Source organism: Rhipicephalus microplus, chromosome 6 (genome assembly GCF_043290135.1).
Source record: "Rhipicephalus microplus isolate Deutch F79 chromosome 6, USDA_Rmic, whole genome shotgun sequence".
Taxonomy (NCBI): Eukaryota; Metazoa; Arthropoda; class Arachnida; order Ixodida; family Ixodidae; genus Rhipicephalus; species Rhipicephalus microplus.
In genome coordinates this window covers 11,839,970-11,865,295 of record NC_134705.1, presented here as the reverse complement: position 1 = coordinate 11,865,295, position 25,326 = coordinate 11,839,970, and the positions used below count along the sequence as shown (strand labels likewise).

Below are 25,326 nucleotides of genomic sequence, written 5' to 3'. Positions count from 1 at the left end.
CACTACAAACAGATGCACGTCATGTGGCGAGGTTGCCACCCTTAGTCACATGCTGTGGGAGTGTCAGGGCCTAATAAACAATTCGAACAGTCCGGATTCGTCTCACTCTTCCACCGCCAGCCTCCGCTCGCGTTGGAAGGCCGCACTGCTTAGCTCGAACCTGACAGCACAACTCTGGGCCGTCCAGCGTGCCGAGGAAGCCGCTTCAAGACAAGGTCTTAGAACCGCATCCGCGTTGGGTGCCCAGGCCCACTTAAAAACGCCGGACTCGAATAGTCTGGATTCGACAAATAAAGTTTATGTTCTTCTTCTTATGTGAGTTCAAACGTTCGTCGAATGTCACAAAATTATGCATAATGAAACGGGAAAACAGGTATAGATTATATCTCCAGGCTGCATAGTTTGCCTCACAAGGTAAGTCTAGTAGCCGCACGTAACAAACATCAACCGTAAAAGGAGAAGGGCTGAGTAATCAATCCTTTCCACTCGCACCATGTCAACAGGTGGGGCAGTGTCATCAAATTGCAAATGGTTTCGGTACGTCGGAAAATTGCGCATTCGACACGCGTTCGCAGAACTAGCGTTCCCCGCCGTGTCTTTAGTAATGTGCATCCCTTCATAGTTCGGCTGCTCGTGAAAGGAAGGGCACTGACATGCCGTGCAAACGATATGTATGTAGTGCCGCTTCAAAGGGGGACACGATGTTTTAGTTTTTGCTTTCTTGCCTTGCATATGAAGACTGTTCAGATTTCACATACTCGACAAAATAAAAAAGTACCACAAAATACAATGAAGAACTGTCAGCTCTGAGCTGACTATTGGTCAATACTTTGGTATTCGTACCAATAGTTTGATGCTCACGGTCCACTCTGGTACATCTTTTCGGCCCTTCACCACTTTAAGAAACTGGCACACTGATTCGCAGAAATACTGTCACACAGATCTCACTTCTACATCCGCATTTTCGGTGGACGTTCTCAAATCTTGTAATTGCCAAGAATTTCAGAATAAGCCTGTGTGGTCAACAAAGAATAACCTGACTTCGACGCCCGTAAGAATGGCCACATGAAAAAAATAGTGTTGATGCATATACTGTAGCACTGATAAACATTTTCGATGCAAAGCATTTTTTTGCCCGCCCGCCCGCCCGCTTGCCCAGCACATACCTGCGGGCGCGTACGTGCCACTGGTATGCGGGTATGTGCCACAGTTGATGTTCACCCATAAGCTGACAGATGTACCTATACCCCGTTTCTTATACATCAGATGCAACGCTGTAAAAGCTATGCAAGAAGTACAGTCAGAATTGTGTGACTTCGCGCGTCTCGCGCTTAGCTTTCATCGTTGTGAACGCTCATGCGAGAGAAGCACAAACACACCTGCAGAGCATCGCAAAAATCTACAAGTAAAACATCAAAAAATAAGAACCAAGACAAGCTACATAACAGGGCATTTTTATATCCGAGGCGCAAAACAGAAAGAAGAAACATCATCATGTCTCAGACGCAAAAATAATCGTACTCTTTCTGAGTGCGAACGCATTCATTGCGAGAATTCTCGCTAGCCTTGACAGCGTTGCACTTGATGTAGGAAACGGAGCATAGAAAAAGACATTCGTAGAACACATGATAATGGGCTCAGGGAAGTGGCTCTTATATGGGTGTCATCATAATCCCTTAAGATTTTCGAATATGCATAAACCCCCTTTCTTCCACCCTCCCACTAAGCGCGACGCTGAGCTCGATTGTGCTGCTACTCCATAATCTGTGTGTTCGTGAGATTACATGGAATTTGGAAATCCGCTCTTGGCCAAAATGAATTTTGTAAAGCAAACACTTCGTGGGAGCTTAGTTTATTATGATTTAGGCAGTAGCACAAGGGTGGTGAAAGCAAGACGGGAAATAGTGTGAACCAACTTATGGATTATCCCAGATCATCACATATACTAGGTAATCCACGTAATTCTCATAAAAAGGTTTAGAAAAGCCATGGACTCTAGGAGCTTCTAACTCCTATATATTACTGTGAATCATCTGTTCAACTAAACACCAACAAGAGGCACTTTATATGGGTAACCCTTATATTGTAGTTGGAGAGGGTGAAAGTTAGCAAAGAATTTCAAGATCCTCAGGTTATTGTTACCATGTTAGCTCAAATGCAGCGCCCCCACGCGGTGCTGATAGTTGTGTTGAGCTCTGCAAGCCTGGCACAGCAGTGGGTGGCCGTTTTGGAAAAAATAAACACAGTTCGTTCTGGGCAAAAGGCTCAACAAGTTCTCATGTTCTTCCCGGGCCTGATGGCTTACTGTTCACGGTAGTCTACCGCCCGGCCATCCGTTAATCTACACATGTAACAACTGGTGACGAGGATGGGATGTTCCCGGCCATCAGCATCTTTGTGCGCCAGAACTGCACCTATACCATGAGGCGATGGGTCACAGCTGAGGCAAACGGGCCTGGCAGGGTTGAAATGCATAAGAACTGGAGCTGATGTCACCAAGTGCTTGCAGGCAGTGAATGCATCTTGTTGTTCTTGTCCCCACTCTCACTTCTTCCCTTCACAAAGAAGCAAGTGCAGTGGACGAAGGAGTGACAAACGATTGGGTAAGAAGTGCCTGTAGAAGTTGACAAGTCCCAAGAAACCCTGAAGTTCCCTGACATCCTGAGGCACAGGAGCATGCAGAATGGCTGCTACCTTGTCAACATTCGGGGAAAGGCCTTCCTTGCTGATGATGTGCCCGAAATACTCAACTTGTGGCATGAAGAAGTGGCATTTTTCAAGTTTCAGCTTGAGGCCAGATTCCTGAAGCTTGCTAAGCACAGCACGAAGGTTGCGAAGGTGCTCAGCATCATTTGCCCCAGTCATAAGAATGTCGTCGAAATTGACTGCTATGTGTGGCTGTTACAAGCTGCCATTCTAGCGTCGCCAGCGCAAAGTCGGCGACGGGAATGACAGCAGGTTAGTTCGTTCCGTACGCAAGCAGAGACAGTGAAGAGATCAGAGACGTGAGAAAACAAAACAAACTTTACTCTAGTGATATTGCACCACACGGGATCTAATACAACACTTCAATACAACTAACAAAATACATCGACACTTGATACAACTAAAGAAATATATATAAAAAACAATAAATCAGCTTACGAGAGAGAACTATTACAAACTACACAAACTAACAACAATAGAACTACGGAGGAGAAAGTTCGAAGATAGAAACAGGTGAATGCATACGTGTGATGACTGGCAGCGTTGCGTCCCCGACGATCGGATGCGAGAAGTCGAAGAGAGTTCTGGCACGACTGCGATGTCGGCGGTGTTGCAACGCTGGTGGCTCCGGGAGGCTAGTGCTCGCAGGTGACCTCGGGCAGGTTGAGGTAACTCGAGGCGAAGTCCCGATGTCTACGTTGCAGACGTTAATATCGCGTCACAACTAGACGAACGGCTAAGTTTAGGTGGCCAACCAATACAGAGCCACACTAAAAACTTCTAGAAGAGATACTTGTTGATCTGTTTCTAAACCATGTTGGTCAGCGACTAGCCTGCCTAGCAGGGCAAAATCCTGCGCTTAAATCCCCCTCGTGTCCCCTCGCTCTCTTCCTTGGGAACAAGAGACCTCTACATGGGTCCAATCATGCGCGGTTCATTGTTGGAAACTCCGCCCCAAAAAATATATTGACCCCACCCCTTTTTCATTAGGAGAGGGCCCTCAACTAGCGAGAGTGACAACCTGTTGGGGTGCTGTCATATGGCTTGGCCACCAGAAGTTTTCCCGTGGGAACGGTCAGACTGTTTGGCCCTCAGCCGGTGCGTCCCGTAGTCTAAACCTTGTTCGGGGTACATCGCGGCCTTCCACGACCCTGCAGACGCCGCCGTAGGTACAAAGAATCAAACGTCGGCGGCAACGTTCGAAGAAGAACACCCCATTCTGCACTTCCCGGCTCTCTTTCATGCGCCCGCAGTTCCCGCCGGTCAGCGGGGTAGTACGGCGCCCGTTAATTGCCGTGACGCCGGGTCGCAAAAATGGCAGTCCGAGACATTGCCCCACAGCGGGGTAGTATGGCGCCCGTTAATTGCTGTGACGCCGGGTCGCAAAAATGGCAGTCCGTGACAGTGGCAGTCCCCTGAGCAAGTTCTCCATCTCGCGCTGAAATATGGCAGGAGCAGATGAGACACCAAAAGGCAACCAGGTGTACTGAAATAACCCCATATGCGTCGAAATGGTGACGTACTCCCTGGAGGCCTTGTCAAGGACAACTTGCTGGTACGCATCTCGCAAATCCAATTTCGTGAATTTCTCACCTCCAGCAAGCGCAGTCCACAGGTCCTAGATCCTTGGAATGGAGTACTGCTCCACTGTTGCCACTGGGTTTATGATGACACCAAAGTCTCCACAGATTCTGATGCGTTTATCAATTTTGGTCACAGGAACAATAGGTGCAGCCCACTTTGCTGTCTTGACTGGAACAAAAATGGAATCTCTTCTTAGTCCATGGATTTCTTGAGTTACTCCATCTGTTAAGGCATACGGCAGTGGACGTGGCTTGAAGAACCGAGGCGGAGCATCTGAAGGAACATGAAGAGAAGCTTTAGTACCCTTGAATGTACCCAGGCCTTCGTCCAACACTTCGGCGTAGTCTTGGACTAGGTGTTTGACGTTGGAAAGTGCGTGGATGTTCACTTCAACGTCGGAAATGCCGATGCCTAGCTCACACATCCAGTTGCGTCCAAGAAGAGTGGGCGATTCGTCTCCGGTCAGAAAAATAGGTAGGTCGGCCTCCTTGCCATGAAACTTCACGCTGACGTCAGCTTTGCCCTGAACCTTTTTTAGTTCCCCAGAATAGCTTTGCAGAAGCACTTGTGATGGCTGCACAGGAACCGAAGGCAAAAGCTGAAGAAGACGCGACTTGGCCATGACAGAGACACTTGCCCCCGTGTCCAGTTCCATGCGGAGCGGCTTGCCGCAAACGTCAACAGTGACGGTGAAAGGCGGAGGCGGCGTGGCGTACTCGACCGGCCACATGTCAAAAACTTCGTAAGATGAAGTGGTAGCGGTGTCCTGCTTGCGTACCGTATTAACACGATGACGATTACTCAACGACGGTGAACTGCAAGCCGAGAACGAACGTGCCTTGGTAGGTCTGTTGCATTGAGCTTGGCTGTCTCTTCGTCTCGAATTGCACACCTTCACCAAATGACCTCGTTTGTGGCAGTAATTGCAGATTGTCTTCAGATGCTTGCATTTTGATGCAAGATGTCGATCTCCGCAGCGGCAGCAGGTGATGCCCCCAGAACCTATCGAGACACGGTGAGTCGAGAAAGCGCTGCTTGTGTTCGCTTACGCTATCTCAACTGCGTCCTTTTTTGCTGCTTCCATTGCCAGGGCGGTCTGCATGGCATTGTCGAAGATGAGGTCTGGTTTTTCCAGAAGTCTTGTCTGGACATCCATGTTATTTATGTCACACACGACGCGGTCGTGGAGCATGTTTTCGAGTTCAGCCCCGAAGTTGCAGTGCTCGGACAGGCTTTTTAGTGCTGCGATGAAATTGCTGACGAATTCCCCTTTCGCGCGAACGTGCGAGTTGAAACGAAAACGCAGCACGATGGCAGAGAGCTTCGGACATTAATGGCTTCCAAGAACTTGAAGAATCTCGTCCAGCGTCTTGTCACTGGGCTTGGCAGGCTTGACCAAATTGCTGAGCAAAGCGTACGTTTTCTGCCCGCAGCAGCTGATGAACACGGCAGTACGCTTGTCTGGGGTGACATCATTCACCACGAAAAATGCTTGGAGCTGGTCCACGTAACAGGGCCAGTCGTCTCCTCCCCCCCTCGAACGGCTTGAGGTTGCCGAAACTTGGCATGATGAACAGATGGCAGAGCGGTGCGAGAACGAAGGCCTACATGAAACTTCCTTTCATCCTCGTCGCCAGTGGGAGTGGGGACAAGAACAACAAGATGCAATCACTGCCTGCAAGCACTTGGTGACATCAGCTCCAGTTCTTGTGCATTTCAACCCTACCAGGCCTGTTTGCCTCAGCTGTGACGCATCGCCTCATGGTATAGGTGCAGTTCTGGCGCACAAAGATGCTGATTGCCGGGAGAATTCCATCCTCGTCGCCAGTTGTTACATGTGCAGATTAACAGATGGCCGGGCGGTAGTGACTACCGTGAACAGTAGGCCATCAGGCCCGCAAAGAACATGAGAACATGTTGAGCCCTTTGCCCAGAACGAACTGTGTTTATTTTTTCCAAAACGGCTACCCACCGCTGTGCCAGGCTTGCAGAGCTCAACACAACTATCAGCGCCGCGTGGGGGCACTGCATTTGAGCTAACATTGTAACAGTTATCTTGTGCTAAAATGTGCCTGGCTGTTTTTGTAGCGTAAGCTACATTGGCTGAGGTTGAGCAGTTTCGCATGGCAAGAGAAAAAACAAAACAAAGGAGATGCTCGCACGACGCTACATCAAGCCAGTGCCAAGGTCGCTACATCAAAAAGAAGGTTAGCGGCGATGCCAGTGCACTCAAACGCTTCAAAACGTTTGGTTGATGTCATGTTCAATCGTTATTCCATGAACGTGAGTGAGTCAGAAAGATAGAGAGAGTGTGTGTTTGTGTACGTGCATATGTACGCACTTGTGTTTACACTTTAACAACGCCAGTTTCAGTCTGCAGCTGTCACTGGGGTACCTTTCGTCGTGTCATTGAAACAATGGCCGCAGTTGGCGGATTGTAGGTGAAAGACGCCATCTGCGTTTGTGCTCCTGGTTTTCATCGGCCGATTTGCGCCGCCTCGCACAACAGACAAGACACGTGTGAGGCGACGCTGACCTTACTTGCGCGAGCTATTTTCTCGCTTTTTGCAAGCGTGGATGAGTGGCATTGTCTGGTGTCTTCTTTCGAACTATTGCGAGAAGGAGGGAGTGTAACCGCCACCTTAAATGTCTTCTTGTAAAAATTTCTAGATAAAACAAAAACTTTTTCAATCACTGCAAGGATTGTTCCTACATTTAGAGTTTTGTGCCATCTCATCAGGGTGATCAATAAAACCAAACAACACTGTCAAGCTACTCACTTGTCTCCTGTGGGTGATGCCATGAGAATGGAGCTGGCATTGCCCAATGCTTCCAGGGGGCCCACACCCACATTGTTGCAGGTGGAGAGCACCTTCCACCCCACAAACTTGGCCAGAGTCTGCACAGAGCTCACCTGGTGCTGAGCCACCTGGGCAGAGTCACAATTCGAATCACTTGTGACATGCATAGACCTTACATCAACATTGTAGTAAAGAAGCTTTGAATAGTACAGATAAACAATGGGAGGAGAAGGACAGCACATCTCATTGTTTCAACTAAATGTTACGTACTGCTGTGCTGCTACCTTGCCAGCCCCGATCACCCATGCCAGACGTCGCCTCTAAGCGACTGCAAAGCAACATTCCTGAGTGCGATTAATGGGAGAAACAATCAAGCCCTGCACACATGTGGTGCCACCTGTCCGACACCATGCTGATCTCGTCAGGCAAGCCTTACTTGCCCAGGTGCAACAGGCGCTGTCAGCGAGCCACCAACCCCGAGCAAAGTCACCAGAGTGGTCACTCATCAACCTCGTGGCCTAGTGTCATCAACCGGGTATTGACCCTTGGAGGCGAAGGCATGATGCATGAGCAAGGGGTGCCAGATTGGTGGGCCACCGCGTGGAGAAGAGAATGTGGAGGTGGACACCACCGTTCTAATTTAATCCGCCCCACACCAACACAGCGTTGTGCTTGTCATTTGGAGAGTTGAGACTGTCAACATGTAAATATTTAGTATAAAGTATTTCCTGTCTTCCAACTCGTCCTCCTAACTGCTCCAAGCCCAAAATCTGCACGTGTTCGCACTGGCCAAGCAACCCCATTCCTAACAGGGGTGGAAGCGATTAGATAGTGCAACACCTCGTTGCCTACCAACATTGAAATGCTCAAATGAAAAAAAAAAAAATCTGAAAGGAAGAACACCTAGATGAGAATATATAAAGGTAGGTACCTGTGCCATGAGGAGGAAGCGCAGTTCCTGAGGCTCATATGAGAGTTGGATGACTCGGCCATCACGACACACTGCTCGTAGTCGTTGCTCTTCCACATGAATAACCAGTGGAGTGCTGCACAGGGCACCAATTCATTCATTTTGAGATAGGCCAAGAATCACACAGCCGTCTTTGTAGGAAGTACAAAAGTAAACACCAACAGCAATATAGACAGCCACTTTCTTACTTTTTAGTGTTGGGCTTCCAACGAAGATATATTTGCACCAACAAAGAACCACTAAAAATCTGCAATTCACTTCGTCAGACCCCAATCTAATTTGTAGTTCTACGTATAGTTGCTAAAGGGCTCCAATTTATACTTACACTTTCGCAAGAATGTTTTAACAATAAGACAGTAGAAATAAAAAATGATTTTTATTCACATAAAAGAATTCCATGCTGTTCAACTTAAGACTTGAAAATCACAATTTCACGCCACGCAAGCAGGTCCCATGCAATGTGCTGATTTGACCGAGGAGTGGGCACAGGCTGTCACCCAGGTGAGAAGAAAGGAGAAACTTATGTGAGGCTATTAATTTATATATTTACAAAAGTAAACAAAATAGGTTCACAGCCTTGACATGAGACATGAGAGGGCCTGCGAAGGCCAGAGAGCGAGAGCGCCCAACACACACGCAACCCTTATGCTCCTTATATCCCCGATCCGTGCATGCCCTTCTCGTCGCCAAAGAAGTCATCAAGCAGCCTACATAAACATCACTCACCAACAAGACACAGATGTGCAGGATTACAACCTTTGCCAGCAAAACGCCACCTACCACCCTGGCGAACGGGTGTAGGTGTCACACCTATACGACGGCGAAGCTTGTCTGAAAAACTTCTGAGCATTTATTTTGAACCTTACAAGGTTATACCATGTGCGGGTGACCTTACCTAAAAAGTATTTCTGGACGATGCCGTGTCTTCACGTTGACAACTTTGGCCTAAAACCATGCATGTCCTATGACTCAAGTCGTACTACACAAAGTAGCCCCTGTGCTTTCGCGCCTTTTCTATTACCACAAGTTATTTTACGGGTAGTTTTTTTGTGTTGTTTCTTTGTATTTTCCTGTTTGTGCATAGCGCAGGTCTCAGAGCATCCTCTTTATTTTTCCATGCGGTTGCTGGAACTCACTGTCTGATTCTCGGCATTACCATGTGATGTAACTATGTTTTTTTTTTCTTAACAAGCATCAAGCCGATGCTTTCCAAAGAGAAGAGTACAGTAAGCTCTATTAAGACAAATTCTTCCTTAAAACAAACAACACGGGAGTGTTTGTTTGGTTTGCTACAAACTCAATACCAAAAAAATCTGCTTGAAACGAACCGCGTAACAGGCCTTTTCTATTAAGACGTACTATCACAGTGGCCGACAATGCCCATGTCAAAGGCAGCATTGTTGGGCACGTTCTCTGCCAGCACTGCACAGTATTGGCCACGTCGATCAGCACGTTAACAACCTGCCCCTTTACGCCATACCGAGTCAAATGCCTAATGGTCATAAATAGCAGATGTCAGCCGTTCTTCAACGGCGATGACAGCAGGCTGGTAAGGATACCGGTACCCGCATGTAACACTCATGGTAGGAGCATGCTACCGTGCCTAAAAAGCAGTGAAAACGAAGTGGACATAGTTATATAGAGGAGAGTGCCCTGGCCATCGAGAACCAATGCCTTGGGTGGCGGCGCACCATCTAGTGAGCATTGTTGGAATCACTGGAGAGGACGAATGAGCGGCGACTGGAGAAGTGTACACTGGCAACACTGGTGTGGTGTACAAGGCGCCGGACAAGGTGCAAGTATAAAAAGCTTGCCAAGCAGCTCCTAAAAGCTTTATAAGTGCACAGCCCCAATTTGTGCAGCTCATCGCAGATTTACTTTAGTTTGCCTGCTCTTCATTTTTTTAATATTTCTGCCTACTTTTCCACTTTCAGTCCTCCAGTAGTGGTTTACTGTTTTTCATCGCAGACTTTTTACCTTCCCTATGTTGGCCTTAACACCCTCGGCTTTATGCAAGCTAGTGCCTGAGCACACACGCGAAACGTAGGCAGAGCCACTTTCCTTTCCATCGACACTATCGAGCTTCTCTATTCTGCCATATGGTAGTTCACTTAAGGGAAGGTACTCCTCGAAAAACATTTTCTCCAGATATTTGTGACAGCTCAATAAAACTTTCACCAGTTGTAGAGTTCGAACTCCTCTGTTCAAATCAGCTTTCAATTTTTTATGGCTCATTTAGTCAATTCTTTGCAAACCATGCATTTGTATAAACAATGCATTTTTTGTGCAAGCTTAGGCAACAATAGTAAGCACAAGAAAGCTCTAAAAATAGCAAATGTTGCTCCTAATGAATTGCAGAATTCAATAAAGCAAGGAAACATTGTGTAACATTTGTGTGCTGGCCTAGAAAAAAATTGTAATGCTGAGTTTGAGTTTTACCATATTCAAGAAACAAGCTTCTGAAATTATTTAGCTGAATATGCTTTGGAGACCTGTTAAAGTTATTTATTTGAATTCAGGGCATGTTATTTGAATTCAGGGCATGACGCACTGGTTTTTGAACATTAGTGATTGTACAAAATTGCACAAGCTGCCCATATCTGACGCCAATCGCATGCGGTGCGACCACCGACTTCACGCTCACAGCGAAGCTGTCCAGTGCACTGCCCCTAGCGGACGTCTCCCCGCTTCCACTTCATGACGAATACTCGCCACTTGACATGTATGTGGATGAAAAAACAGTTGCAGTACAAGTGTCATTTCAGAACAAAAGTTCTGAAAACGATGCCAGACCTTATTGTCTACTTGCCATTACACGAATGGACAGCTCACACCACCCGCAGTGCGCCGCTGACGAGGTTCTGCGTAGCATCGGTCTCACAAATAAATGTGCTTCCGCGTTCGTTCGCCCAGACACTTGCTTTTGTTGTCGAACATCTTTATTTTTAACTCTGAAGCACTGACGAAGTCATCGACACTAGGAATGAAACTTGAACAATGCAAAGCGCTGCTGCCGCGGCTAGGCCTTGCAGCAGACGAACCTCTCGCCAGCGCTCACTATTTGTGTTTGGGGTGCCTTCCCTTGTACTGGTGCCACGTAATGAACTTCTGTGAACGAAAGTAGCGTTTGTCGCCGGCATCCACGGCGTGGAAATAATAACTGAGGTGGCTGTGTTCGTCATTGTCTCGGCGAAAGCAGGAGAACGAAGAAAGCGCTCGCATTCAACTGCGCAGCGGAATGCTCGCAACCAATGACAGGGCTCCAATCATACCACGTGATGTTGAAGGCCCACTCCCCACACTAGAAAGCAGTGGGAAAACGAATTTTTTGTTGTATTTTTAGCGTGAATGCCTCTAAAAACACAGAACAGGGTTAGGCCTACATGCCCGCAAAATTTCAAGAGCCGGCGATGCCATAAAGTGAAGTCCCATGTGGGCGAAAATCGGGTAATTTCGCACTTTCACGAGCTACCCCAACTGCTTCAATTGTATTTTTTGATAACTTCTAGTAGATTTTCAGCTTTGATTTGTTAATATAGTAAAGAGAAGGCTTGGAGAAACACGAAACAAGAAAACACAAAATCTACTTTTTCGAAAAAAATCAAGGTTTTTCGATCCGCATCTCCCCTCAACACTCTTTCGCTTACACTGCCAGCTGCCTACTTGTTGATGAGACTCCTAGTTCCTTTTGCAGAAATGAGTCAATTCTGTTCCCGTACTCATGCCAGAATGACCTTAACTTCTATCTGCTGTCTTTCATGTTTTTTAGTCTCTCTTCAAAGCTAATTTTGAAGTCGCTGAAGCTGATACCGATTCAGCACCACCACACGTCTGCACATTGTAATGTAAAGTATACTCTGAACACTATTATTGTTACATTGCGATATTTTGGAGCTTTGGATAAAATGTAGGGTGACAAAAATGTGTAGGATGGTAAACTAGGGTAATTTTGACCGTAAAGCAGCATAATATCCAAAAAGCAGTTGGACACACTGGTGAGCAGTGCAGTTTGAAAACAAGTGCATTTTGGCAATTTTGGGTGGTTTTTTTCTTCTCTTAGTCGTCTAAGTTTGGGCAGGTCGACCTATATTCCCACTTGAGTCTGGTCTCCACAGCACATCAAAAATCTCAATTGGTAGTTCAGCATTGGTCCTTAGCACTTGTTTTCTCATCTCATCTTTCGTACTGGTTAACTTCATTCTGCTGTCATAGCTTGTCATGAAAACCTCGAACGTTGACCCGTTTGGTACGACAATATTACTGTTCACCAAACGAATACCACTTGCTGCGTTTAAAGAATGCAAGCAACTGCATGCCTCACTAAAAAAAAAAAAAAAAAGAACAGCTACAGTCTCACATCAAATGACACCAATGCAATAACCTGAATTGCAGCACCTTTGTTTATGGGGCCAATATTTCCCGTTTTGCTATGAAGGTTATTACAAGACTTGCTATGTCGTCACATATTTTGCCTTCTGCTATGCATTGCCTCAACAAATGTCTTGCGAGTTGATTTTACTAAATAACATCCAAATAATACTATGGAGCTTATAAGGGTTCAACTAGTAAGCGAGAGCAGCACCTAACCACATTACCTCTTTTTTTTTTTTTGCCGCGCGCAAATGGTTATTTTAGATGTGTCTTGTGAGAGTAGCTTTTGCCAGTTTGAAAAGTATAGTAGCACACGTTGCAGCATACCAACTTTTGCACAACAAAATGCTCTTTCCAAAAATATATATGTTGTAGAGCAACAAAATGTTTTGGAATAAGTAAAAGTGTGAAAAGTGGGTAAATTATGGTAGCCAGCTGCTAAACAGTACTATCAAAAACACTATATATGCAAAAATATTCAAAACAAAGAAAATTCATAATATACATTTTGAAGATAGATGACCTAGGAACAGTATAAAATATAATACCTGTTGTATAAAATGTTTATATTCGTATAGACAAAGAAAACTGAAACCGAGGTGCTGCTTCCTGGCTCGTGCCACGCGGTGAAGCATTGCTAGGTTTTTCGTGACACACAAGTGAACTCGTACACTTTTCTGATTAATTTCTTGTTTTTTTTCGATAAGAGCCTGCACGTGTTCGGATTCCTGTGATGTGACTAATCATTCTATAAATGAGATGGCGAATGAACTTCAGTATTTCGCTTAGCTCTATCCATGAGCCTCCTCACTCCACATAGATTGCTGTTCCAGTATATGCATTCAAGCATATTTTTGGGCATTTACACATTGTATTAAAAATTGGTTTCAAATCTGCATGTTACATTGCGAATTTCATCGAAAGACGATAGTCTTGCTCCTGGAGAGAGTGAACAAAACGTTTATTTAATGTTCTGTGCAAGACAATCGGTGAATAGTAATCTGCAGGCGCTGCGTTAGAGTGCCTCGAGCGTGCAGCCGAGGCGAACGAGCGCATCGAGGCACGTTAGACACAAGTGCCATCTGGCAGTTATCTTCAAAAACGAAGGCGTGCAGCCCGCGGAGAAAGATGCGCACCAGTCTTGGATGTGATAAGGTGTAGAACGCAAAGCGACGGGCAGGTACCGCCACCGTGACGTCGGTGCTCAAAACACCTTTTTGAGCATCGTGTTGCACTATAAGCGCAGCGCGATTAAACGCTACATTCCTTAGAGTTACTAGTGTGTGCTTCTTCTAGTATAAAGGTAGACATACAAAACTTTGAAGTGTTGTTGTGGCGCCTTATATATGCTCAATAATTGCTTTTTAATTAACAATCGCACAACTATGAACGCTAAACCTTGAGTGATATTGCTGGGCGCCGCGAATGGGGTTGGCTGTTTGGTGCCGTTTGAGGTATCGTTAGGGTGGACAGAGAGACCAAAAATTTTTTGTCGAAGGTCCCCAAGAAAGACTATTGTCTTTAAAAAAAGAACAATATCGGGAGCTGTTCTAAAACGTTTTGTGCTGCTCCGTCGTCAGGGCCAAGATGTGCTGCGGAGGCCTTTTTGTCGTGAGGAGAAACTCTGCAGTCGGCGCCAGCACACCGCGCTCCAGTGACGCGAGGACCTTGCACGTACAGAGTAGCTATAAGATTGTGCACAAAGGTCAGCAGCTACACACTGTCGATAGAAGAGACAACTAGAAGCCGCAAACAAAACAAACTTGTGAACGGCTGTGGATGTCCGAAACTGACGCAAAACACCGTCACCATAAAACATAAAGCTGAGGTGTTGTCATCCTCGGACTCTAAGCTTACCCTCATTTATTTCAGGTGCGGTTGCAGGACAGTTTCGAGCGGCGCGTGTTTTTCGCAGCGCAGGTGCGCACCTATGCGTGGGTGACAATGCCATAAGAGCGACTAATGACACTAGATGCAGCCAGCTGAAAAGGCCAACTTCAAACTTAATACCTGTGGCAGACATTTTGAAATATATATAATAAATTTTTCCTGAGTCCTAGCAACAGCTCTCTACTGAATAGCTGGCATAACTTTCGGGTAATTATAACTGCTCAACACAGTCAGATTATGAAGCTGGCGCATTATTTTAGCATTTGGGTTCCACTGGTTCTTTTGATTGGAGAACTTAGATGTTACTGTAGCATAACCACAAGGGGCGCGCACTTTTGGCAGGTTCGCCAGCAAAGTAAATTTTCTCAACAACACATGCACATTGGTTTGCACGAGAATTGGTCAAAAATCACCATGTTGCCAAAACGGGCAAAGTCAAATCGATTCTGAAAGTTTAGAGACTAGACTAAATATTAGGAAGTGCAGAGTACATGAGAAACAAATTCAACATGCGAAAATCTATGGTACAAAGTGTCAATCAACTGTGATAAATTTGAATAGGTGCAATAACGAAACGATTTGAATAGGTGTGATAACAAAAGAGTTAAGGCGTATTCACACGAGGGAGAACTCCACGTTTGATCTGGATTTTATCCTAATAGTACTGCACCGGTAGTTTATTCTGTGCCAAGCTATTTCGCATTTGTAAATAAAAGTTCATGCACTTTTGCACTTACTTAATTATTGATAACACCACTTATACTTCATAGCTTTCAACAGCTAATAAAAGACAAGGTTAAAAGATCATGCCACTGTTGAGAAAGAGACTTGGCTGTGTGACGCTTGCGAAAATGAGGGCAGTGTGGTTTCGCTCTCTAAGCTAAATCTGATTGTGCCCCTTTGTATTTGGAATTCCTTTGTTGACAGATATGATCTGAACAGCCTGACACACCATCTGTGCATAACGTCAAGGCTCACCGGCACATGGTCTCGTAGCCCTGTGAGAGGATGTTGATCTTGACCGAGTTGTGTGTGGGACTGGACAGGCAGGCCCAGTGAGCAACCACCAGGGGGTCCTTCACCTCACACGCAAACTGGTCAATCACGTACATGGTCCTGCAAACACACCTCTCTTCTGGAAGACCACCTCTGGGAGCACAATACATACACTACAGAGACAAGCCACAAGATGCCCACATGCTGCATTTCACTAAAGTATACCTTGTTTATTCGCGTAATCAATCCACCTTTTTTTCAAAAAAGTTGACGCCAAGTTGGGGGAACATTCATTACGCGCAAGAAAAAAAAAGTCATGGTAGTTATAAATGTCAAAATTTGGTATGTCGATTTTGCTTGTTTTTTGTAGCCCAAAGCTGTTCTTGTTTTCTACCATAGCACGGATCGACGCCAAAGTGTCATCCAGCCAATCGAGGCCATGCTCCAGCGCATGCTTGAGCAAGTTTAAAACCAGTCGTGCAGGTAGCACACTGGCCAAACGCGCCCTGCGCAGCTGCTGTCCAACTAAGTTCACTATGACGAACCCGACAACAAAAATGCAGCATGAAATCGCAACGCACAAACGTTACAGGTGCACGATCCATGGTAGGTGCGGTTGTGCTTTCAATGACCTCCGAGATGGCATGCGTGCAGCGAATGCTTGCGTGGCGCTATTAGCAAAGAGGTTTCTCTTGCATTTGATAAATGGCGCTTTGCCGCAAAAGGTGCGACTTTTAAATTTTGTTTGACGTCGTCCGCGCTCGCGCTGCTTGCAACTGTTTTGCATGGTTGCGGAACTATGTTTTGACTTTTATTGCCTTGTTACTTTGTAATATAATGGCTTGATCTAACATTGTTTTGATCGTTAATGGTACTGGCTATCAAAACAAAATAAAAAAGATTTTTCTTTTTTTTCAAGGACCAAGGAGTGGGGTGGGTTCATTACGTGAGTACTAAATACGGTACCTTCTTAAATTACGTATATACCTGCACCGAATTCACACATATGACTCTCATCACATTGAAGATATAATACTTTGACAGAATCCTGGACGTGCATCCAAAGGCAATTTCGGGTACAATTCATTACATTAGAATATAAAAGATTTTTTTTTGTATCCTCAGGGATAGATACAATCTTTTTAAATGTACACTGCCTCACACTTACTCATTCGTCAATGAGAAAAAACAGTAATTTAAGGATGCATTAAAGTGCAACGTTACAGAAGTAATACTCATTGCTGGGCAAACATGCTTGCTAGAATAAAAGATGCGCAACCACCAAATAAAAAGGCACCCTCCTCGGCTTTTTCTTTGGTGGCTACACAACCTTTTTTTCTTGCCAGCAAGCAATGTGGCCACCATGTTCAACATAGGGAAGCATCATGCTTCACGCATTTATTGTCCTAGTTTCATCCACGTTTCAGCCCTTGTTAATTCAAACCATACTTTTAATTGCAACGAGGGTGCTGATCTATGCAAAGTGCCTCAGTCACATCATGCGCCACACTTCAAAAGGCGAGCAGTTGTCCCGATTTTCATTGTGAACATGGTTCCCATGGAGAAGCCGAAATATCCAAGTACATAGTTATTCAATATCATTTTGGTCATCACGGCCAGGCGGGCATCTGTCCCACGCTCAACTTAGTTTCATTCTTTTTGTGCAAGAATTGGAGCTGACTGGATGTACAATAATTAGATATTTATTTGCATGCAAATTGAAATTACCTGAAACTCGCACAACACAATACAATCCTCCATTTTTGGAATGCAATATGGCTGTGCGAATCTGACACACTCGCACACAGTGCATCATGATCTAATTTGTGCCTGGAGAAGATCAATGGCAAGAATAAAGAGAGCTTACCGCAACCGCAAGGCAACATGTTGCGTCTGAGCGATGATCTTTTCCAGGATAGTTTCACTGCAAGCAGAGGAGAACACTTGTTGTCACCCATTCCTCTGATTGCAGAAAAAGAAAAGCTCCAGTGTGTCTGTATGCTGGCGTCATTGTGTGAGCCACCAGGCAGTGTTTATTATTCACAAGGGCAGTGTTTTGCTAACTAATCAGACACGAGTAAAATTATGACAACACCACAGCATCATGGCACCCATTATAATATAGTAGTTGTAAAAAAGATTCATTATTTCAGATTTCACAGCACCAGGAAGAAAAATGTCTAAGTTAAGCAAAATGCTGCAAAGACAGTGAAAAAATGCAAGACAGGATAATAAGGCAGTAATAGTGGTGTGCGAATACCAAAATTTTCTAATACGAATCGAATACGAATACATAGCTTCGAATACAAATCAAATATTGAATTTTTTTTTTCACTAGTAATCTTTTACTCAATCATATATTCAGATTACAAACAGTACAATTGTTATTATAGTCGGTTATTACGCACAAAAACTTTTTAAAAAATGTCTCCATCTCTGCTTCCTAAAAAGCATTTATTAGTTGAACTTGTGACTGATGTATTGGGTTCAATCCCCATGTTGAACAAACCTTTTGTATCTTTCTTTTTATGTGATAGGACTTTATTACAAAAGCTTGCGTACTTTCCATGATGACGAGTTAGAACGGAGGGTTGATTGAGGAGACGTTGCCGCGCGAGCGCGATGTGCACACGATGGATTTTCAAAGGCGCTTTCGGGAACGCAGCAGAACTACGCAGTAATTTGTCTGTCACCTTAGGTGCGTCACCATTGCCAACGGAAAACTATATGATATGACGCCATTGTAACATTACCGACAGTGCATGGCCTTTTTTATGTTTTCCATTGCACGAAAAAAACTTCAGCTTTATCGCATGACCATATCCACTATCATAAAATCAATCTGCAACTGTGAAGAGGGTATACATGCTGAGTAACAGCACACACAGCTGACATACAACTTGTTAGGCTTTGACATTTGCGCGTACATTTCTACGGTGATCCACTGGCGAAAACTGGCGTGACTACACATGAAACGGGTTACAGTTAAACTTCGATATAATGAAATTGATAAAATTTCAGAAAAATTCATTATAAAAGAATCTCGTTATACATAGGTTCAGTACGAAACTTCGGGAAATAAACGTGCAAGTGAAACAAAAGGGGGACTGAAGGCAGAGCTAACCCAAAACACTTACTTTGCAGTAAAAAAACTGCGTTATTATTGTGATAGCAATTATATAAACTTTCTCAGCGGGTTTTCACCATCACCGCCATGTTTCTTAGCAAGTCCAGATTGATAACATGCCCCCACGCATAGTAATTTCCACGAGTGAGTAAAAGTGGTAAAAGAGCGGGTAAAAGCGCAAGAGCGCCAGCAGAAAACAAATGAGTCGGCCAATCCCTATCGCCTAGAAAGTGCATAAGATAACATCTTCCGTGTGTTAAAACTGCCGTCGAATGTTCAAAGTAAACCACCCGTCTTGAACAAGCGTGAAACAAGCGGGGAGGGGCGGGGGGGGGGGATCACTTGAGTAGCAATAATGAAGCTGGAATTTAAAGGCAGTCGCGACCACTGGCGCGCTTGCTATCTCGGCGAGTATCAGTGCGGTTTTTACGCAAAAGAATGGTGTGAAAAAAGCACTTCACTTTAGAGCGGCCGTATTTGCTCACACCAGCGATTTGTAGGAGTTCCGCGATATCAGATCCAAAAGAGTTGGCTGCCAGCCTTACTTCTTAGAACATTATAATTTCTTTTTTTGCTATCGCGTTCATTGCATTGCATTCAACGCACCGTCGTGTTGCCAGAACTAATCGACTAATCGCGAAAGCTACTAGCCTGCGAACTCGCAGCGCGGCGAAAGACGGAAGCGCTTGACGAGTTGACCTTCGAAGATTCGTCCTCACCGTGGTCTCGGCGAGTTTCCATCAGCGCCTAATCTGACAACCCCTTGGTGGTAACGACACGGTTTTCCAAAACGAAGAAATTACAACTTGGAATGTAAAGCTGAGAACGGCAAGCAGATCGAAGCATGCAGTGCGCTGTTCAAGCACAAACGATGCACGAGAACAACACACACAGGACGAGAGCGAACAACGCTTACCGCTCGACACTTAATGCGCTGTATAAACAAAAACAAAAACGACGCACCAAACGTAATCACAGGTACAGATATAAGTGCGAACTAAAAAATACCGCAGTTGTTACTTCGCTGTGTTTGAAAAGTGCACTCTTTTTGCAAACTGCGCCCGTCTATCGAGGAAAGTAAACTTTGTGCACCTTGCAACTAAACGCAATGGTTCCGGCCAAGGTCGAAGACTCACGATTCTCCCCGCTGAAAGATAAGCGCAGCGCATAAGCATCAACCCCCCCCCCCCCCCCCCCGCCGGGCAAAGTACACGTGGGTGATAAACGCGCTGGGCCTGACAAGCAGAGCGCGGGCGGCTTTTTTAAAGATGATAGTCTTTTTTGGGGACTCTTGACGCAAAAATTTTGGTCTGTCTGTCTGTACATTTGTCTGTTTGTTCACGCTTAACAGTACCAGGTACACTGAACGGACCAGCCGGTACTCCTAAAGGCTGACCCCATCCACAGCACCCATCAATGTTGCTCAAGATTTAGCGTTTATACTTGTGCGATTGTCCATTAAAAAGCAATTATTGCGCCTATCTGAGGCACCAAAACAACACGTATATATTCTGTAGGTGCGTCTTTTACTAGAAAAGGCTAAGACGAGACGGTAGTGGCACCTACCCATCGCCTTGCGTTCTACACCTTATCACCTCTGAGACGGGCACGCACGCCTGTCTCAGAGCCACGCGCTACGTTTTCCAAAAAAACTGCCAGATAGCGCTCATGTCTCACGTGTGACGTGAGTTGGTGTGCTCGTTCGCCTCCGCTGCATGCTCGAGGCACTCTAACGCAGCGCTTCCAGAGTACCATTCACCAATTTCTTGCACAGAACACCAAAAAAATGCTTTGTTCACTCTCTCCACACGCAATACTATCGTCTTTCGACGACATTTGCAGATAACAAGCAGATACGAGGCCAATTTTTTTTAGTTTTTATATATACATAGATATTTATACATATACAGTGAATGATGACTGCAGCGCCGGTAAAAAACCAGCCGAGACTGTCCATATAATTGCTATGTCACGATAAAAAAAAGCAAAGCTGAACGTCGTCGGGGGCCACACCATGCGGGTGCAGTGAAACTATGCATGCGCGCACGGCCCGAAAATGAAGAGCGAACGACACAAACACAGACACGAATGCCGTGAAAAAATATTTGGTTAATTTTACTATTTTTTATTTTGGTTTAAAGCGTGTGTGTTTGTGTGTGGGGGGGGGGAGGCACACCCGCACGTACGTGCGCCCGTGGCGATGAGAGGTGGTGGGTGGCGGCAACGCTGGCTGAAGGTGTGCAGACCCACCTGCCCGCATCGCGCTCACCGGCGCGCAATGACGAGCACTTGCTCTCGCCTAGTGCGCCGTGCGCGCCGTTCCTCGGCGGCCAGGCAGATGCATGCTTGTACCAAAATGACAAAATGCGGAGCCAAATTTCTAGATTGTCCGTGGAGAAAATTCCTTATATCAAGGTTGTCTCCCGCTGTTACTTTGTCAATTAGAGGTCCCAAATACATGTGCTTTTACGGAGCAACGGCGGGGAATAGAAAAACTTCATTATATAAAAGAATTCGTTATATAGAGGTTCTTTATAAGCAGGTTTAACTGTATCCTCGTACGTCAAACTGAGCGCTCCCTTAATTGCATGCATTGCATTGCCTACTAAGCTCACTTTATGAGCTCCGTGCCCTGTAACATATACACGTCCATTTGCCGTCGCATAGAAATTTTTTTCTTTGTGCTCGCTCAGCACGGGACCAAGCAAAAGTGTGAAGATGAAGACTATTTTGTCCAGCCCATGCGGCGGCGGCAAGTTGCCTTCGTTTCCACGAACGATACGCACTTGCGGTCCCATGCACAAGGGCACGGCAGTGCACGGTGTAGTCAGTATGCTTACGCGAACTGTAACAGTGCTAAACCGCTAAGCCACACATACTGCCGGGCAGGCAGTACATGATTTAGATTGATTGAGATATTTATCATTGGTAGGTTTGTCCCGATGATTTGCAGCCGCATTCGTTGGTAGCTGTGATCACGCTCCCATAAATTACCATGCAAGCATGATCACCGCACTTGCACCGTAGTCACAGTAATTACTGCATGATCTACTGAGGCTCTTATGGCAAAAGAGCAAAATCTTAACTTCTTCACAGTGACATATGGGCTTGTATGAATTGGCTTGTGTGAATAGTGAATTTTAGGTTTGAAGCGAATTGTGATTTTGGTTAAATAATTTCGAATCTAAGTTGAATAGTATATATGACATATAAAGAAAAAATGGGCATATTTATCATGACCTTACTAACCTGCACAATACCTTTTAAAAAATGAAATAGAGCTTCCACGCAAATTCCCCCTCCCCCCTTTTTTTTATTCAATTTAAAGAAGTCGAAAGAACGTAGAGTAGTAGCAGGATTTTACTTTCAGCAGGATGCGAGTCATAACCATGAAAATATGTAACATTTTAAGATTTATTATACATAGAGCATGTAAGCCGTCATAACTAACTTTTAAGCTTAATGAAATGAATTGATTTGAGAGTAATATTTTCACTAAAAGGAGCCATGTGACACTTTTTCAAGTAGCCACGAAATGCATTCACTGAAGAGCTTATTTACAGCCACATGATTTCACCGCCACAAATATTTTTCCAATCCGTCCAGTATGCGAGGGAAAGATTTTTCACACGGTGCAAGTGCATTCTCTCTTCTCATCTTGATGAAAGCACTGGTAGCTAAGCAGGAAGGGATGGCATGGGAAAAGAAAATACGTCACACATGCTTTCTGAGCTTGTGGAGTCATTTGCCAATACAAGAGAGCAATTTTTAGCTGACTTTAAGAATTTATTTTGAATCGCAAACCGCGTGCTGCGCTATAATATTTGACTTACATGTCCTCGGTAGCCTCCACTGCCAATCCATTACTGTTTTCTGACAATGCTCAAAAAGAGTTGCAGGGCCCCTTTAAATTTGAAGGGGGCTTCGCGGCAGAGCAGATTTCTCTTGAACAGGTGCATTCGCTGTTCAGCACACCTACACAGCAGAAAACCACCTTTACAAGCAGTACATTCTGATTAGTATGCATCTATTCGTTCTTTGCAAATATTTCGAAATTTTCAGTAATTTAAATTTGAACTGAAGTGAATTCACATACCCTAATATTTGTTTGAATATTCAAAGCATTCGTATAATCGCACAAGCCTATGAGTGAATATTTGTGAACATCGAATATTTGACGAATATTCGAAATTTTCTAGTATGTGGTTATTGAATTGAATACGAATATTACAAATGCGATATTCGACGAATATTCGAAACTTTCAAATATTCGCACACCCCTGGGCAGTAGTCAACAGTTTTTCAAGAATGTCGTACTGATCCCATCAACTCAAGATGATGACGAGTTTTTAGGTTTTTTTTTAATAACCACACGAATACCTTCAGTGGTAATGAAAACAGAGTTCATGGGTGACGACAAGGTGATTTGGTTATTGATGGTCACCTGGTGAAAGAAAGCTTTTATGAATGCGTCATTTAGCACAGATGCAGATTCGTCGGGCACATGATTCCCATCAGCCATCACCAAGGCTATATAGCGCGGTGCTTGCTGCAATGCAGGACAGGACGCTGCGAACGTTAGTAAACAGAATGATAAATCTTCTGTAGTCATCGCAAGGGCCACCACCCCTTGCTTTTTCCTAGCTCCTCGAGGAAGCAATTAATTGATGACCAGAATGAAGTTGCTGTGAAGAGAAGTTAGTGACACTAGCTGTATTAGTTACACGTCTACATGGCCCAATTTCATGCACTGCATCAGTAACGTAGCCGTAGCATTTCTGATTAGCAATAAGTTTGTTATAATGCAGGTTAAAAGGGCAATGAAGCTCTTTGGCGAAGTTGGTCAGCATCGCTCTATCATGGCGAGTGGTAACAGAAAAATCTTCTCGCATAGTCACTTTGCTTGGTTTGAGCATGGGACGTTTCGAAAAAAATAATTTCTTTTGCTTTCTAGGTGGAAAACTTTACTATAATCAGACAAACTTTATTAGAGAAAAAGCTGCTGATTCTATGTGCACGTGCAACGTTATCACCAGACAAAGTCAGATGCAGGGACTGGTGAAAAAAGCTGAGGAATGAAGGGTAGTACATACATTTGCCTGGTGCTTGTGCACTTCGATTGCACTTATAGTTTTGTTTATTGTTGTGTTTCGGTTTTGTTTTGAATAAAAGAATGAACCGTTGTGAACTTTGTGACCCGATTTGAATTGGTGAGCCGAAAGGTTAAGTTGGTGAATTGCAACTGAACTTTTGCTGATTGTTGTGTTGCGACAAAGTGGCTTCATGCCAAGCGAAGCCTGTTTGTCACTTATGCTGGCATGATAGCAGGCCACAGCATAGTATAGTTTGTCAAGAGAAAGGAAAATGAGGGTGAGGAGAAAGGTAAAGAAGGAGGGGAAAACAAAGGAAAAAAAGAGAGAGAGAAAGAAAGGGAAAAAGAAAAAGCAAGAACCATACACCTACAGAGAGAGATAGGGAAAAAGAGTGAGAAAGACAAAAGAACAGAGAAATAGCCATAGAGAAATATCTCCGCTTACTGCGACCAGGTGATTTTATTAGGTTGCAAGTTCATATCCCAACAATATTTTATACTCGCAGTAAAATATTGACCCAGCTCTCTTTAAATGCCTCCATATAGTCGATATCAATAAGGTTTCCTCTGAAATTTAGTTACACTAGTGCCTTGAAAAAGATATTTATTTGAATATCTGAAGCGCGGTACCCCGACTGCACTTTTGGAAATCGACGAAAATGCTACATGTGTACAAAAGTTGCAGTTAGAGCACAAAAGTTGCAGTTAGACATGTTCGTAATAGGGCAGGAGGTCTATAAAAATTTGAAAGAAGTGTTTAACCTCATGTCGGGGACACATTCATATATTTGTAGCTCATTGTGAGCTAAAAATTCCTCACTTAATTTCACCTCAAGGTAGTAGAACACTACATTCTCATTTAGAAGTCAAATGTAACGTCAATGTAACGACACCTTCCCATTCTCAAAATATAACTGCAAAAGTAAGAACTTGTTTTATAATTGGGAAAGAACAGGCATTTTTTGTTGTTTTAGAGGAACGTGTACAACAAACACAGACTGTGAACCATTTCGTATTGTACGTCACCTCCTCTATATTAGGGCAAATAGCATTCTGTCGGACATTTCTGAGGCGTTGCAAATCATGGCAGATGTGAGTGCCCAGTGCACCTGGCACCTCGAAATGCTCGAAGTAAGAAACCTTTTTACAGATTTAGAAGAAATCGGACCTCGCCAATACGAGGCAAAAAGACCCTTCTGGCATTTTAGCGGGCTGCCTATTTGCTCCTGTGCTCACACATGCTGAAACGAAAGAGACCCGGGAGTATGTTTAGTTAACGGTGAACCCACAACTCCCCATGCTAAAGTAGACACCGTGTTCTGCAAACCATGTGGAAAAAAGGCTATTTGCATGGCTATCTTAAACCATTGGCATCTTTGTGCCATCATCAACTATAACATTCTTGCTTTCCTGTTGTAGACACAAGTCACGCACATCTTCCTTAGAAAATTTAAATTTTTGTAAAATTTATTGTGCCTACATTTACAAATGTAGAGGCCTAAAACTGTGTTTAGCCTGTCTATTTCTGCCATCTAAAATACTATTTTTTATTGCCAAGAAATGTGGCCTCTACTGATGACGACGATCATGCAGACTGTGTTACCTCTTTCAATGAGACACGAAAGCAGCTTGTGCACTTTTGTGAGACACCTACACAGCACTTTACACTCAAGTGTGTCCAAGTTGGCCAAATTACAATCAAATACAGTCAAACCAACTTATAACAATATTCTAGTCAAGGCTGGGCAGGATCCTCTCAAAAGTATTCTGCAATACAGATATTGAAATA

The 25,326-nt window shown here is 44.5% G+C and overlaps 1 protein-coding gene across 12 annotated transcripts in view; it reads right to left on the bottom strand.

The window, feature by feature from the left end:
- The window catches only part of MED17 (mediator complex subunit 17), a 258,928-nt gene that overhangs the window by 19,817 nt on the left and 213,785 nt on the right, over nucleotides 1-25,326 (bottom strand). For all 12 annotated transcript variants that reach the window (XM_075865805.1, XM_075865809.1, XM_075865806.1 and 9 more), the window contains 4 exons: nucleotides 17,186-17,242; nucleotides 15,301-15,438; nucleotides 8,023-8,137; nucleotides 7,071-7,219 (listed from right to left, as the gene is read on the bottom strand). In XM_075865805.1, coding sequence (XP_075721920.1) covers nucleotides 7,071-7,219; nucleotides 8,023-8,137; nucleotides 15,301-15,438; nucleotides 17,186-17,242 — 459 coding nt within the window. The remainder of the gene's footprint in view (nucleotides 1-7,070; nucleotides 7,220-8,022; nucleotides 8,138-15,300; nucleotides 15,439-17,185; nucleotides 17,243-25,326) is intronic.